Here is a 14,633-nt window from a genome sequence, read left to right on the forward strand (position 1 = left end):
CAAAAAAAATAAAATACTTGGGAATCAACCTAACAAAAGAGGTGAAAGACTTATACAATGAAAACTACAGAACCCTAAAGAGAGAAATAGAAGAAGATCTTAGAAGATGGAAAAATATACCCTGTTCATGGATAGGCAGAACTAACATCATCAAAATGGCGATATTACCAAAAGTTCTCTATAGGTTTAATGCAATGCCAATCAAAATCCCAACGGCATTTCTTGTAGAAATAGAGAAAGCAATCATGAAATTCATATGGAAAAATAAAAGACCCAGAATAGCAAAAACAATGTTAAGCAGGAAGTGTGAATCAGGCGGTATAGCGATACCAGACTTCAAACTATACTACAGAGCAACAGTAACAAAAACAGCATGGTACTGGTACCAAAACAGGCGGGTGGACCAATGGTACAGAATAGAGGACACAGAAACCAATCCACAAAACTACAACTATCTTATATTTGATAAAGGGGCTAAAAGCATGCAATGGAGGAAGGATAGCATCTTCAACAAATGGTGCTGGGAAAACTGGAAATCCATATGCAACAAAATGAAACTGAACCCCTTTCTCTCGCCATGCACAAAAGTTAATTCAAAATGGATCAAGGAGCTTGATATCAAATCAGAGACACGCCGTCTGATAGAAGAAAAAGTTGGCTACGATCTACATACTCCAGGGAAGGTTTATAATTTCTGTTAAACTTTAATATCTTGGTAGAGTAGCAAGCATTGGAAAATTGGTTGCTTTCTAGTTCAACAATTGGTAAAGAAAGAAGTTAGGCTAGAAAGAAAATGAATGTGGCCACATGTTTATCATTCACCAAGAAGAGGAGTTGACTTCTTCAGTTGGAGGGGTGAGATCGTTTGTGTGTTGAGGCAAAACTCAATCATTCTTGAGGTAAGTTTGAAAAGATCACACGAAAACAAATTTCACATGGGTTTGACTCTCAGGAGTAGAGATATATGTGTTGTTCATCTCAGTCCCTCATATACCTGACCTGGTGCAGAGGGTATGTTTGCATAAGGACTTCTTTCCAGACTTCATGTATGGCCACTTCTAAAGTGTCTTGAGAGTGAACAGGGGAAACCTGTTCATCACAACCTGATAAGCTTCTGAGATGGAGCCATCCTTAATCATGCTTTTTCAGCCACTGTTAAAATAATACTTAGTGCTTCTCAGCTTGAAAGTGCTCATAAGCATCCATTAATTTATTGCTTTCACATTCATCATTATACTAGTTAGAAGTGACTTTCTAATACTTATTGATTTAGAAATTTTGCCTTAACATTGAAGATAAGTCAATCACCCAGACACTAAAGTTTTTATTTTCTTATTTTTGTTTCTTTGGTTAGTTAGTTAGTTTGTTTTAAGCACCCAGAGAGTTTAGGAAAGTTCATAAGTACAAATGCTGATTTAAGAATTGCAACTGAAGCTGGGCACAGTGGTGCATGCCTGCAATCCCAGTGGTTTGAGAGGCTGAGACAGGAGGACATCAAATTCAAAGCCAGCTTCAGCAAAAGCAAAGCACTAAGCAAATCAGTGAGACCCTGTCTCTAAATAAAATACAAAATAGGGCTGGAGATGTGGCTTAGTGGTCAAGTGCCTCTGAATTCAATTTCTGGTACTCCCCCAATCTCCCCCAAAAGGCAACTGAAGTATAACTTTCAAAGGTATCTCAGGATAAGTGATCATTAGTAAAGGATGGTAACAATAATTAATGACACATCATTTAAGAGAATATTATCTTGTCATAGAGAAAAATATAGACTTTTATTTATAATTAAAAGTTTTGGTAAGAAAAACAATTTAGAGAGCTCAGCCCTATACTGTATATATTCTTGTAGACAAATACAATGATTCCAGCAAAAATAGCTATTAGTTAAATATAAAATATTCCATCATTGTACCATCAAGGCTTCTCTTGAAGATTGGATAATAAAGAACATTTTCCTTTTAATATTTTCATATTGTTTGAATATTTATATAGGCATTACTTTTGTCATCAGAAAGTATTAAAATATTACATTAAAATATAAAAATCTTCAAAATATAGTATCCAACTCAAGAGATGAATATAGGTAAATTTCCATGGTGTCCTGATCAAATAAAAAAGCTGAAGTTTCTTGTTTGTAGATCTTGACTTCTAAGATCAAGGCTTGGAATGGATTATCTCATCTTCATGCATATATAAATCTCCTCTATTTTTACATTTAGAATCATCCCATATAACTTTAAGTCAAGGCTAAAAATTGAGTGCCTCATTTTATTTCATAATTCTTATTTATTAGCCACTCATGATTGTTTTCAGTGCTAGCAATAACCCAAACTTGACTTATTTCACTTTCTCTTTACTAGCCCTGTGCACCCTCTGGTGGTTGTTCTTACAAGTAATAAAATGGCCAAAAAGAACTTAGCTGGAGAATGGAGTTGTCAAGTAATTCCAAAAATTCTGACATCTATCATGTAATTCCAAAAATTCTGACATGTATCTCACTCTAAGGATTTTATTCACTGTACACCTGGGATCCAGAATAAGGAATGAAAGTGGGAGGTCACTAGCTGGAACTTAACATAGAATATGTGTCTTCTGGCTCCTTCTTTCTCACCATTATTCCCATTTCTTTCTCAAATTCAATTCTTCAACAAAAACATTTTGAATTCTTAAAAAAATAATTTCTGAACTGTAACAGCATTCCAATTGCTCAAATTTTAAATGCAAGATCTTTAGAGTACAAAGTTTATATTTTTTTAAAAATGAAGTTATTATTCAGGTGTTGCTCAAATTAGGATGCTGATGTTAAAAAGAAAACAAGATAGCTATCAGGGAGAAATGAGAGCAGAAAGGAATGTTTAAGGAAGACATTTGAAATAATCAGAATCTTCTAGAAGTAGATGATAGAGATAATTTCAGTTTCTACCAGAACAAGGGCCCTTCTTTACTTGGATCCTCTGGAAATGATTCCTGCTCTATATGGATGGTTAGACTAGTTGGTCTTCTCAGTGCTGAGAATCCATGCAACTAAAATTTTAAATTCATTAATTACATTAATTCAGGAAGAAAACTGCAGATCTGCTCCATTTGCTCCTCTCTACAATGACCCAGCATTTTCTATGGCAGGCATTCTTCCAAACCAGGTATATTAGGTCATGTCAAGTAATTCACTTTAGAACTTACACCACTATAAGTGAGGCCCACACTATTATAATCTTCTTTTTATAATTCAGAAAACTCAATCGCAGGGAGGTTAAGTAACTTGTCCAAATTAGCATTACTGGAAGTGGCAGAGGTTTTAAACACAAATGGTCTGGCTGTGGAGCCATGTCCATTACCACCATGCAATACTGCAACTGGGAGCACTAAAACTCAGCTCTACATTGTATGGAGTGTTAGCTGAATGCATCCAATATCCTGTGTTCCAAAATGCTTTCAGGAAATACTGAAAATACAAAAATGAAAAAATTTACAAGTGAGAGCATGGAGAGTATCAGGCACAGAGAATAAGACAAGAATGAGATCAATTTGTAAACCAAATGTAACAAGTCCCATTTATAAAAGAACTGAACTCCAGATCTGGCTTAAGCTTTCTAGCAGTTAATAAGATGAGAGAGAATTGGTATATACTGTCCTTTAAAATGAACAAAACAAACAACATTATTCATCAGATGTAAAACTATTCTTCCTATAGAAACCAGAGAAAAATTCAAACCATGGGACTTCATAAAGAGACCATTGTTAATAATAGGAACAGTGTTTCCATAGTCTTAGGATAAATAAAATAACAAATTTCACGATTTTTTTTTCTTTTTAAATAAAACTACTCCTCCAATTAGGCCAATGTACAATTCATGCACACAAACATGTGGGAAGGATGGGTAGTAAGTCATGTCATCCAGAAATTGGTGGTAAATTGCATAGTATCTAGGAAACTGAATAGGCTATATGTTCCTCAGGCATTTCACCAATTTTATAGTGATTAAATGTTGGATGTACAATATGACTTTGTGGTTAAACATCTGGGTTCAGAATTTAGAGTCAGTTCTGGGTCTCCATCTAAACTCTACCTCTTCTTTGATTCCTTGCTCTTGAACTAAATATTTACCCTCACTGGCCAAGTGAGATGGTAGCATGTCATTAGGAAATTTATTAACAAAATTAATTTACATAATACTTTATATATATAATATATGTTTTATAAATCACTATCTACATACATGCAAATCAGTGTAATTGTTTATTTATGGGGAGAGGAATGGATTAAAGAGATAGAGGGGGCTATATCACATTTGATTTCATACAATAAATTAACACTTAAATTTTATGTAAAGTGAAGCAATGTATTGTTGCTACTAAAAATTCAGTTATAAAAATAAAATGAGTAGGTCATATCACAAAATTAAAAGCCTAGTGTTTGAAAACAAATTTAAATAGAACTAATAATAGATCAAAAATTTTAAACATTGAGTATATATATATATGTGTGTGTGTGTGTGTGTGTGTATATATATACACATATATATATATACACACACATATATGAATTATTTTGCAAATATTTGGATCAAGAAGTTAATTAATGAAAAACAAAGTTATTTCTGGCTATTCAGAGATCCTTTCTCACTCAAACATGGCCTCTATCAGAATAGCCCTCATTCCATTTTCTTTCTGCTCTTCTACTCCCTTGCATTCTGATCCATCTCTGATTTTTGTGTCCATTTTGTGTGTGAACTTTGGGCAAGTTACTCTTCTTTTATGTTTCTCATTTCAAAAGGACATGTGGAGAGGGCCATCTCGATGCTTCCTTTTACCTGTAATCTAGTGGGTTTGTGTTACTCTCTTATAGTTTGATAAAGGATGAATGTATACTCTCTTGGACAGGTAATGGATTTTAACAAAGATAATGTCTCAGATCAAAGATGAAATCCTAAATTGAAGCTATCTAGGACAAATATAGGTAGAGAAAGTGAATCCTGTTTGGATGTGGAACTTCTACTCTTTAAGAAACCAGCACACCTTTCATTATAGACTAATCTCACTAACACTATCTTGCATAAAAAAAAGAGAGATTGTATCTACCTTCAATACCTTTACTTACTACTTCCCTATTCTTCCAGCTACTCTCTTGTCTTTATTTCCTACTAATTTGAAATGTATTTGAGGCACATTTTAGTCAGCTTTTTTTCATTGCTGTGACTAAAAGAATCTGACCATCACAATTATAGAGGAGGAAAAGTTTATTTTGAAGGCTCATGGCTTCAGATTTTTTATACCATAGAAGGCCAGCTCCATTCCTCAGGGCTGGAGGTGAGGCTGAACATCAAGGCGGAAGAGTGTGGCAGAGGGAAGCAGCTCACATGATGATCAGAAAGCAGAGAGAGAGAGTTCCACTCACCAGATACAGAATATATACCGGAAAGCCACAATGAATCACTTCCTCCAGCTACACCCTACCACTTCAGTTACCATTCAGTTCCACTTCAGTTACCATTCAGTTAATCCCCATCAGGGGATTAATTTACTGATTTATTGGCTATAACCCAATCAGTTCTCCTCCAAAACTTCTTGCATTGTCTCACACGTGAGCTTTTGGAGGACACCTCAATCCAAATCATAACAAGGCAGTTTCTAGTTTTCACTCAAAAGGGAAATAATGATAATATAATGGAAAATTAGATGTAAAAGTTTAGATGTAAAACTTAAATGTAGCCAATAAAAGGTCATACCTAATATCAGTTGAAGTCCTCTTGTTAGTTTACTATCTGTCTGGATCTCAATTTCTTCCCCAAAAAAGGAGACCTGTAGCCTCAGAGGCTCAAAAGTAAATATAAATCGTTCCTCAATGCCATGTTTCCCTGTCATGTTGATTAGAGAATTAGAATTGACACTTAAAATATTTTCCAATTATGAAATTCTGTATTCTATTCTTCCGAGTCAAAGGCAGAAACGATGAGGCAGGATGAGTGTAGCTATGAAATCCAGAGTCAGGAAAGCCTATAATCAAAAATTATCATGTCACAAACAGCAAGAGATAGAACAAAATGGCAGGTCTGAAAATAAATGAAAAGAAACAGCAATGAAGGTTGATGCAAACACTAAAAGGGGGCATACACTTAATAAGTAGATTGTTAACAAGAAGATGATCCTCCAGAGACAGGCGAATGACTCCAGAGCCCAGGAAAGCCCCATTTGGCCCCGACTCTTACTTTAGAGCCAGTGTCCATAGACCTTGGCTTTGGGGAAATAGACAATGATAATTGAAAGCAGCTGGCTGGCAGAGAGTGTAGCAACCAGAAGACAGCACTTGGCAGGAGTGCTTTTCTGACACTTGCACTAAGTCACAGTGCATTATAGTTATCATGAATCATCATCAGCATTATTAATGGCACCTTCTCCCCATCTCCCGAATAGAATTCTGGGAACCATTAAATCCACAGCACAAAAAGTGAGAAAAGCGAGTCAATTATTCACATAATTCATATCAGAATCACTTTGAAATGTACACATAATACAAGTTAGAATTTGGGTTTGTTTGTTGTCCGGTAAATTGCCACCCATCATTGCTGTGACCTATGCATGTGAATGCAGCTGCGGAGGAGGTGACATCGTGATGATTCTCTCATGCACTTACAGCACCCTGGATGCTTAAAGGAAGGGGAAGTCAGTGACCAAAAATATCTAGAAATAAACCAGGCCCCTTCTTTATTTAATAACGATCTTAAGAAACTTATTATCTCTTGGTTTTAGAAAAATTAAGCCATCTGCATTTAAAAACTATTAGTGTTTTTCTTATGTGATTATCACCATCACTTGAAACTCTTTGGGGGCTTTATAATTGACTTTATCCTTTTTGATTGTTTGAATTTTTAAAATGCTAAATAAAAACAAGGAATCTATTGCTATTTACTTACATTTCATTTTCTTCGCATGGCAGATTCGAAAGCACCAACTGAAACACATGTTTAGAACAATAAAATCCAACATCTCATCAGTCTAATCCTTTAATAGGAGCAGTGCCTAGAGACAATGCGGGTTTATATCTTTCTTTTGTTCTTCTTCTTCTTCTTTTTTTTTAATTAAAAGCTCTGCTGCATAGTTTATTGTTGGTGTACAGAGTTTTAATTGAAAAAATTTCTCTGGGGGCTGGAGGTGTAGCTCAATGGTACAGAGCCTGCCTAGAATACGAGGCACTGGGTTTGATCCCCAGCACCATCATAAAACAACAACAACAAAAATTCTCTAGGTAGATTTTTAAATTCAGCAGTGACAGGAGATGTGTATTGCAAACTAGATTCTTATCCTACATACACTATAGATGTATTTGTACAGAGTTTTTTGTTTTCTCTATAGGCAGATTTTGCTTGCTCTAAAGAGCTTTTGTATGCCTTGCATTTTTCTGTGTATTTTTGCATTCAAGGCAGAGGAAAGAGTTCATTAGTTGTGAGTAGTATTTTCATGCAAAGGAAGCAAGTTCCCAGTATGAGGAAACATAAGTCAAACCTATTTGCATTAATGGGTGCTAAATGTATGCATGAAGGGGTGACTTTAACAGCTCTAAGGCTGAGGTCCACTTAAGATCATATGAAATTCCTGCTGAGATTTACAATCTTTATCAAAAAAGAGGGAAGGTAATAATAACCTTTAGAAGACCCAAACCCCTAAGCATTCCATCACAATTATCTTAGTTCTCTGTGTTGAACCTTACAGGTTATAATAACACCCACAATTACAAGGAAAGAAACTATTTCTTTCTAAAGACTTTGTGTGTTTGTTTTTTCCTAAGAATTGGAACTCTTTCTGTGTACAATAAAAAAGCCTTGAGATGTCACTTAAACGTAGCTATAAAACTCAACCCAAATAGGTCAGTGGAAGCATTTATTTCACTGGACTGTTGCATATATGTACAGGTAAAAACTTACAAACTTTAAATGATTGACCTAGGAATTTTGTATGAGATATGAATTTTCTCCCTTAATTCCAAATTTTTCTTCTTCAGCACCTTGTATGTACACCACCAAGTTTGTCTGGGTAAAGAGATTTGTGGAGTTGCAGATGGAGTCATGAATTGGTCATCAGAGAGCATGATAATGAACAATTTATAAGCACAGAAAATGAGTTGCATTTTCTTTTGCTAGATTGCTGCAAATAGATTTGCATACTAACTGAGAGGAAAATGAACACTCAAATTTTGTCCATAAAGAAAGTTTATTTATGAGTAAATGAAATCATTTGGGATCTAGCTTAACAGATAAACAAATAAAGCCAGCATTTCAAGTCACTTCCCAATCTTCTCTGCATGCTGTACCTGAGTATATATGGTATTTCATTATTACCACCTCACTGCCAAAGCATTAGCTGTCAGACTCCCATGTTATTTTGAAATGGTGAGGGAAGTTTTAATATGCTTTAGATCTAAGTCTTTCAGATATGTTGGTTTCCGGTAACACAGATACAAAGATGCAGTTATTGGTCAGAAAAGGATGCTGGAGTGGGGGAACCAAAATAAATCCTAAAATGCTTCTTTCTACAACAGTCAGCGTTTAAAAACTGTTGAGAATCAAGTATGGTTGCAGGCAAAAAGCAACATTCTTAAATTAATCTAGCCATGATACCTTTCTCTGTTTTAACAATATTTTTGATGTTTTGAAAATTTCACAGCATAGCAAAGTGAAGTAAAGGTTAAATGTGCATCGTATTATTTCAATCATATGAATAGAACTAAATAAAGAAGATGTCAACCAAATGCCCTGGATGTTTTATTTGCCATATCTTCAGCCAACAAATAAGTTGTAAGATGCTGGTAACACCTTCTTAAAGGAATTATTTTAAAAATGTAGTTACAATGCCCAAAGAACATATCTGTAGCAGGTCAAATCCTCAGAATATTTTAGAAAGTCTCCCGGAAAGAAAGAGGGTTACCTGGAATAGTGACAAACACCAAGTTCCTGTTGAGATCACTGAAGTGACACTGAAAGATCTGGATCTTGACATCCTTCAAGGCTAATCTGCCCAGAGATGGTGCTTTGCTGTCTACGCTGGTCTCTCTATCTCAGAACTTGCTAACTTCTCCATGCTGTGCTTCCTTCCAGAGCAGGCATTAATGATGGCTCCTTGTGACTAATCAAGTGCATGCTGGGGAGGAATGTTGGGTGCATGATTTCAGGTACTAAGAGTTTTAGGAATTTTAGTTTAAGGTCAGAACCTTGGTACTGTTTGTCAAGGCCCTAAAAGGAAGGGTTATAAATCCTGACCTGCAAAGCTAGCTGGCTGCTTAAGTAACTTTCAAAATTCAAGTACATGCCTTATTCCAGAGAACTTGTGAGATCTTTTTTTAAAAAATAAAATCTCATACTGGGAATATTTATTCATTTTTTTACCCTTTATGTGTCCTCTTTGCTTCTCTTTTCCTGCCCATCATTTTCAGACTCAGGTCTAACACAGCCTTGAATTTAAATTATCAGACTGGCAAGTTCAAAATTCAATAATACAGCAGAAGAGCTAGATATAAAGAAACACCCTTTTGTATATAATTGGGAAAACTATACAAGTTTTTTGAAAGACAATAGGGCAATGTCTATCAAACTAAAAAATAAATGTACCTTTGGTCAAGAATTCTACTTCTGTTGCAGAGCAAGGACATCTGCAGAGATGAAGTGGCCACAAATGTCCTTGTTCACTGGTTCTTTTGAGCATACTGAAAGGATTTTAACATGTCACTCTGAGAAGGAGGCAACATTTTATTAGAAGGAACAGGAAAAGGGAAAAATGGGACACTCTCAAGGGGAAAAGTGGGTCCTCTCAGAGAGGAAAGAGATAGTACGCTCCTCTAGAACTCCAGTTTTATTGGGGGTCCCAGGGAAGTTTCCAGAGAGTCCCACTCAACTCTACCTCTTAACTTTTGATTGACAGCAGGACTGCATTAGATTTTTAAGTCCCCACTTCATAGTCTTACCCCAATGGAGGGAAGACTTTGCTATTATAATGACACATTAAAGATGTATAACAACACTGGGTCACCTTTCCCCAGGCTGACCTGTTCTAATTGGAACTTGTTCTTACAGATTTTATGGGTATAGGGCTTTGCTTTCAATTATCCTGTCTCCTTGAGTCCTGGAATCTGGTCTGTGTAAAGTTCACAAAAGTTCCCCCTTCAGGGGGGTGTGTGTGTGTGTGTGTGTGTGTTTTAATCCACAGGGAGAATCCTCTTGCATTTCTCCTGCAGATAACAGGTTGTTTGCTGATGATATGTAGCATATACTATTGACTTAGGCCAGGGAGAGTCACAGATAAATTACTCTTTAAAAGAAAGCATGTGAGGCTGGGGCTGGGGCTCAGTGGTAGAGTGCTCGCCTAGCATGCGTGAGGCACTGGGTTCAATCCTCAGCACCATATAAAAATAAAATGAAGATATTGTGTCCACCTAACACTAAAATAAATAAATAAATATTTAAAAAAGAAAGCATGTGGGAGTCAACATAGTATGCCCAGTTTATAGTTATTCCCTTAACCTCATGCTCCCAGTATTCATGTCTGTCTGTTACTTAACACTTCCAAGATTGTATACTTATAGAATATTTGTGCCTACATATAAGCCACATACAATGATGCTCAATGAAACAGAAAATGTCCATCCACATGTGACTGGCACATACAACAGAGGGGTGAGAGGGGAAGGTAGGAGGCAGGGGGTTAGCAAAGATGATTGAATGTGATAGACATCATTATCCAAAGTACATGTGTGAAGACATTAATTGGTGTGAACATACTTTGTATACAAACAGAGATATGAAAAATTGTGTTCTATATGTGTAATAAGAATTGTAATACATTCCACTATTATGTATTTAAAAAAATAAAATCAATAATAAAAAAATTAAGAAAATACAAAATGGTTATATCTATTTGACAAAATACAAGGAAACTGTGATGGTTAATCTCAGAAGCTGTTTTAAAAAGTGGAAACAGATCACAGATGCTGATATGGAGAGGTCTTTAAGAGTTATCATTAAATGGCAGCTATCAAAAATACAAACAATAAGTGTTGGTGAGGATGTGGGGGAAAAGGCACATTCATACATTGCTGGTGGGACTGCAAATTGGTGCAGCCAATCTGGAAAGCAGTATGGAGATTCCTTGGAAATCTGACAATGGAACCACCATTTGACCCAGCTATCCCATACCAAAAGGACTTAAAAACAGCATATATCAATGTTTATAGCAGCACAATTCACAATAGCTAGATGAAAGAATAGGGAAACTTTGGTATATATACACAATGGAGCATTACTTAGCATTTAAAGAGAATAAAATCATGGCACTTGCAGGTAAATAGATGGAGTTGGAGAGTACAATGCCAAGTGAAGTAAGCTAATCCCAAAAAACAAAAGGCCAAATATTTTCTTTGATATGAGGATGCTGACACTTAATAACAATGGTGGTGGGAGGGAAGCATAGGAGGAATGGAGGAACTTTAGATAGGGCAAAGTGGGTGGAGAAGGGAGGGAGTTAGGGGGCGAGGAATGATGGTGGAGTGAGTTAGACATCATTACCCTAAGTACATGTATGAAGACACGAATGGTGTGAAAATACTTTGTGTAAAATCAGTGAATTGAAAATTTGTGCTCTATATGTGTAATATGAAATGAATTGCATTCTGCCATTGTGTAAAACAAATTAGAATAAATAAATAATTTAATAAAAAAAGAAAAAGAGTTATCATTAAATAAAAGGTACAAATCATGAAATACTGTGCACAGCATGATACTCAAATAAAATAGGGAGATATAGCTATAGTGTTTTTCCATATATAAAATTTATGTATATATACCCATATTCGCATAGAATGTCCCTGCATGGATGAAACCATTAACCATGATTGACTCTGCAAAAAGAAAATGAGAGACTAAGAAAACCAGATTGGGAGGTAAAGTTAATTAATTTTTACTGTTAATTCATTTCTTGTAATATATATATATATATATATATATATATATATATATATATATATACACACACACACACACACACACACACACACATATAATGTCTGTATGTCAGATAATAATTTTATACATGCCTTTATTTCCAAAGGCTAATTTTGAAGCCAAACATCTAGAATTCAGGAGAAGCATATTGTAGTTCAAGCCCCAGTGTAGTTCACCAAATCCAATTCAAATTATAATATATGAACCCATTTATGATTGCATGCATAGATTGCACTAGAAACAAATGAGACATATTAGTTAACTAAACTACTGCTCTGAATTGGCCATTAAGGTATATGGATTATTTGAGCTGCATCTGGACGGGCTAAGTAGGCTGTGTGGTGGCAATGGTCTGTTTAGTATGCAGCCACAGTCACAGCCATGAATTTCAAAGCAGAGGAAGGGCTCGGTGCCAATGCCAATAGGAGAAAAGTAAACCAAGCCTACAGTATTATTTGTCCCTAAGACACCCTCCATTTTGAGTGTCTCTGAAGCCTGTAATTAAACAGAATGAAAAATAGGCTTTTCACTGGTGAACTTATTTATTAGTCGGTCAGAAGCCTGACTTCCGTCAGCGGAGTCAATTGATCTTAAGAATTTCTGGGAAAGGAAGGGAAGGCCAGATGACTAGAAAAGAGATGGAATGAAGACAAGGGCAGCATGTTTGGTTTAGCTTTAGAACTGGAACAATGACCAGCCAGATACTTGAATTAAATAATTCTTATGAAAAAGTACATGATCTTGTAGCAGGTGGCCGACCTGCTACAACTGAATGGAGATGGGGTCTATATTCATATTAATACTGCAAACACCACTACTCAATTTGGTGCTAAAATAAAAAATTATATGCATTACCACCTTTCGTCTCCCAGATTTCCATTTATCCATTTAGTGATGTGACTTCCCCATACCACTCTCCAAAGGCTGGCATGGTAGCTTCTGCCTAAGACAGTAGTTTCTCCAATATATCTCCTCACTGGCATCATGACAGTTTGATAGTTTGAGAAACAGAAGTTTGGCCATGAATGCTGTTTTAGCTGCATAATTTCTTTAGCTTTTTATTTTAGATTATTGTAGATTCTCTTACAGTTTTAAGAAATAATACAGAAGGCTGGAGATGTAGTTCAGTGGTAGAATAGTTGCTCAGCAAGACCCTGAGTTCAATCCCCAGCAGCACAAATAAATAAATAAATAAATAAATAATAAAACAAAAACCAAAATAAACAAAACAAAAACAAAACCCAGCAACAACAATAAACCTGATTGAGAGATTCCATATCACCTTCATCCTGTTTTCCCCAATGGTAGCATCTTGCATAACTACTGTACAATGTCCAACCAAGAAATCCACACTGATACCATCTACCACCCTCGTGATTTTGTAGTTTATAATTTTTCACCTAAAATTAGTGATCAATTGTGTTTGTCCAACTATGTGCCTGAAATTGTGCTAGTAAATTCTCATCACTGGAAGGTCAAGTTGAAGATGGACAGTTGTAATTCCTACTAAAATGATCCCTTAAGTTCACTGGGACTTCTTAAGTTGGAATATAAGTGTAGAAGGAAGCAAAAGTCTCAGAACTAATCAGGGAGAAGAAGGGATACGTATCATGATGGTTCACAAGATCACACTCTAGACTCACCGAGTACTGGATGATGAGCCTGAGATCCTGGTTCTTGTACCAAGAACCTAGGCACATAGGCATTCAACTGTTAAGTGCTGGTCATTTTCCCAGAACTTCCTTTTGCTAGGAGGAAATAAATCTTGTAAAAATGAACAGAGAGCAGGGGATATGAAATCTATCCTTTGAATTCAGACCCTGGCAAAAGCCTAAATTCCCTGAAGCACTAAAGTCATATTGGTATTTGTCCTTAAAGGTCATGGTAGGCAGCTGTTCAAAAGGAACTAAGGACCAAAATTCAATGGATTAAGCAACAATAAATAAAAGGTATGAAAGAAGTGGCATGCATAAAACAAAGTCCAAAGAATAAGCAAGAAGGCATCAGCTGCTCTTTTTATGGAAATTGCCCGAAGAGTGTAAGGTTCTAGAATTTGGAAGATATTAACTAAAGTCATCACTAACCTGGGCTGTAACAATGAAATATTTATCTTCTCAAAAGCTACATTTTCTAAAGTCATGATGCTCTCAGTTTATCCCCCTCAAGTAATTTTATTTTGAAGATCAAATTAAAAATATCAACATGAATTCAGACTTTGCAATAATATGAAGAATTGGTTCCTAGAGAAAAAATAATAAAACAAAATAAATAATTCCAAAATCAGTTCAGAGATCCATGGAAATGATAGGAACTGGGCTAATGTAAGGAGTTAAAATGATACAGGACACTGTCTTCACATCTGATTTCTTTATTTGCTACTTCTCCCCCGTGAAAAGAAATACTGAACACACTGGGAAAGCAATGGTCAATTTTCAGCCTTCATCTTACTTGAAGTAATGGATAGCATTTGACACAGTTCAATACTTTTCTAATTTAAACACTCTCTTCACCTGGTTCCCAGAACAACATATTTCCTGATTTGCCTCCCACTTCCCTGACACTCTTCTCAATCTCCCCAAACTTGACGTGTTAGGAGGATTCAAAGACATAGTTCTCAGACCCCTTTCTTTTGTATATATATATATATATATA

The 14,633-nt window shown here is 35.7% G+C and overlaps 1 protein-coding gene across 4 annotated transcripts in view; it reads right to left on the reverse strand.

Moving 5' to 3' along the window:
• The window catches only part of Tmem207 (transmembrane protein 207), a 23,838-nt gene extending 14,680 nt beyond the window's left edge, over positions 1 to 9,158 (reverse strand). Inside the window, exons 1-2 of one of the 4 annotated variants that reach the window (XM_048804079.1) lie at positions 8,917 to 9,158; positions 3,178 to 3,439 (exon numbers count right to left, since the gene is read on the reverse strand). In XM_048804079.1, coding sequence (XP_048660036.1) covers positions 3,178 to 3,338 — 161 coding nt within the window. In that variant the 5' untranslated portion in view covers positions 3,339 to 3,439; positions 8,917 to 9,158. Of the gene's footprint in view, positions 1 to 3,177; positions 3,440 to 6,908; positions 6,947 to 8,916 lie in introns of all 4 variants that reach the window. The other 3 variants (XM_048804080.1, XM_048804077.1, XM_048804078.1) reach the window with 3 other exon arrangements.
• Between the last annotated feature and the right edge of the window lie 5,475 nt (positions 9,159 to 14,633).

This window comes from Marmota marmota, unplaced genomic scaffold (assembly GCF_001458135.2).
Source record: "Marmota marmota marmota unplaced genomic scaffold, marMar, whole genome shotgun sequence".
Classification (NCBI taxonomy): Eukaryota; Metazoa; Chordata; class Mammalia; order Rodentia; family Sciuridae; genus Marmota; species Marmota marmota.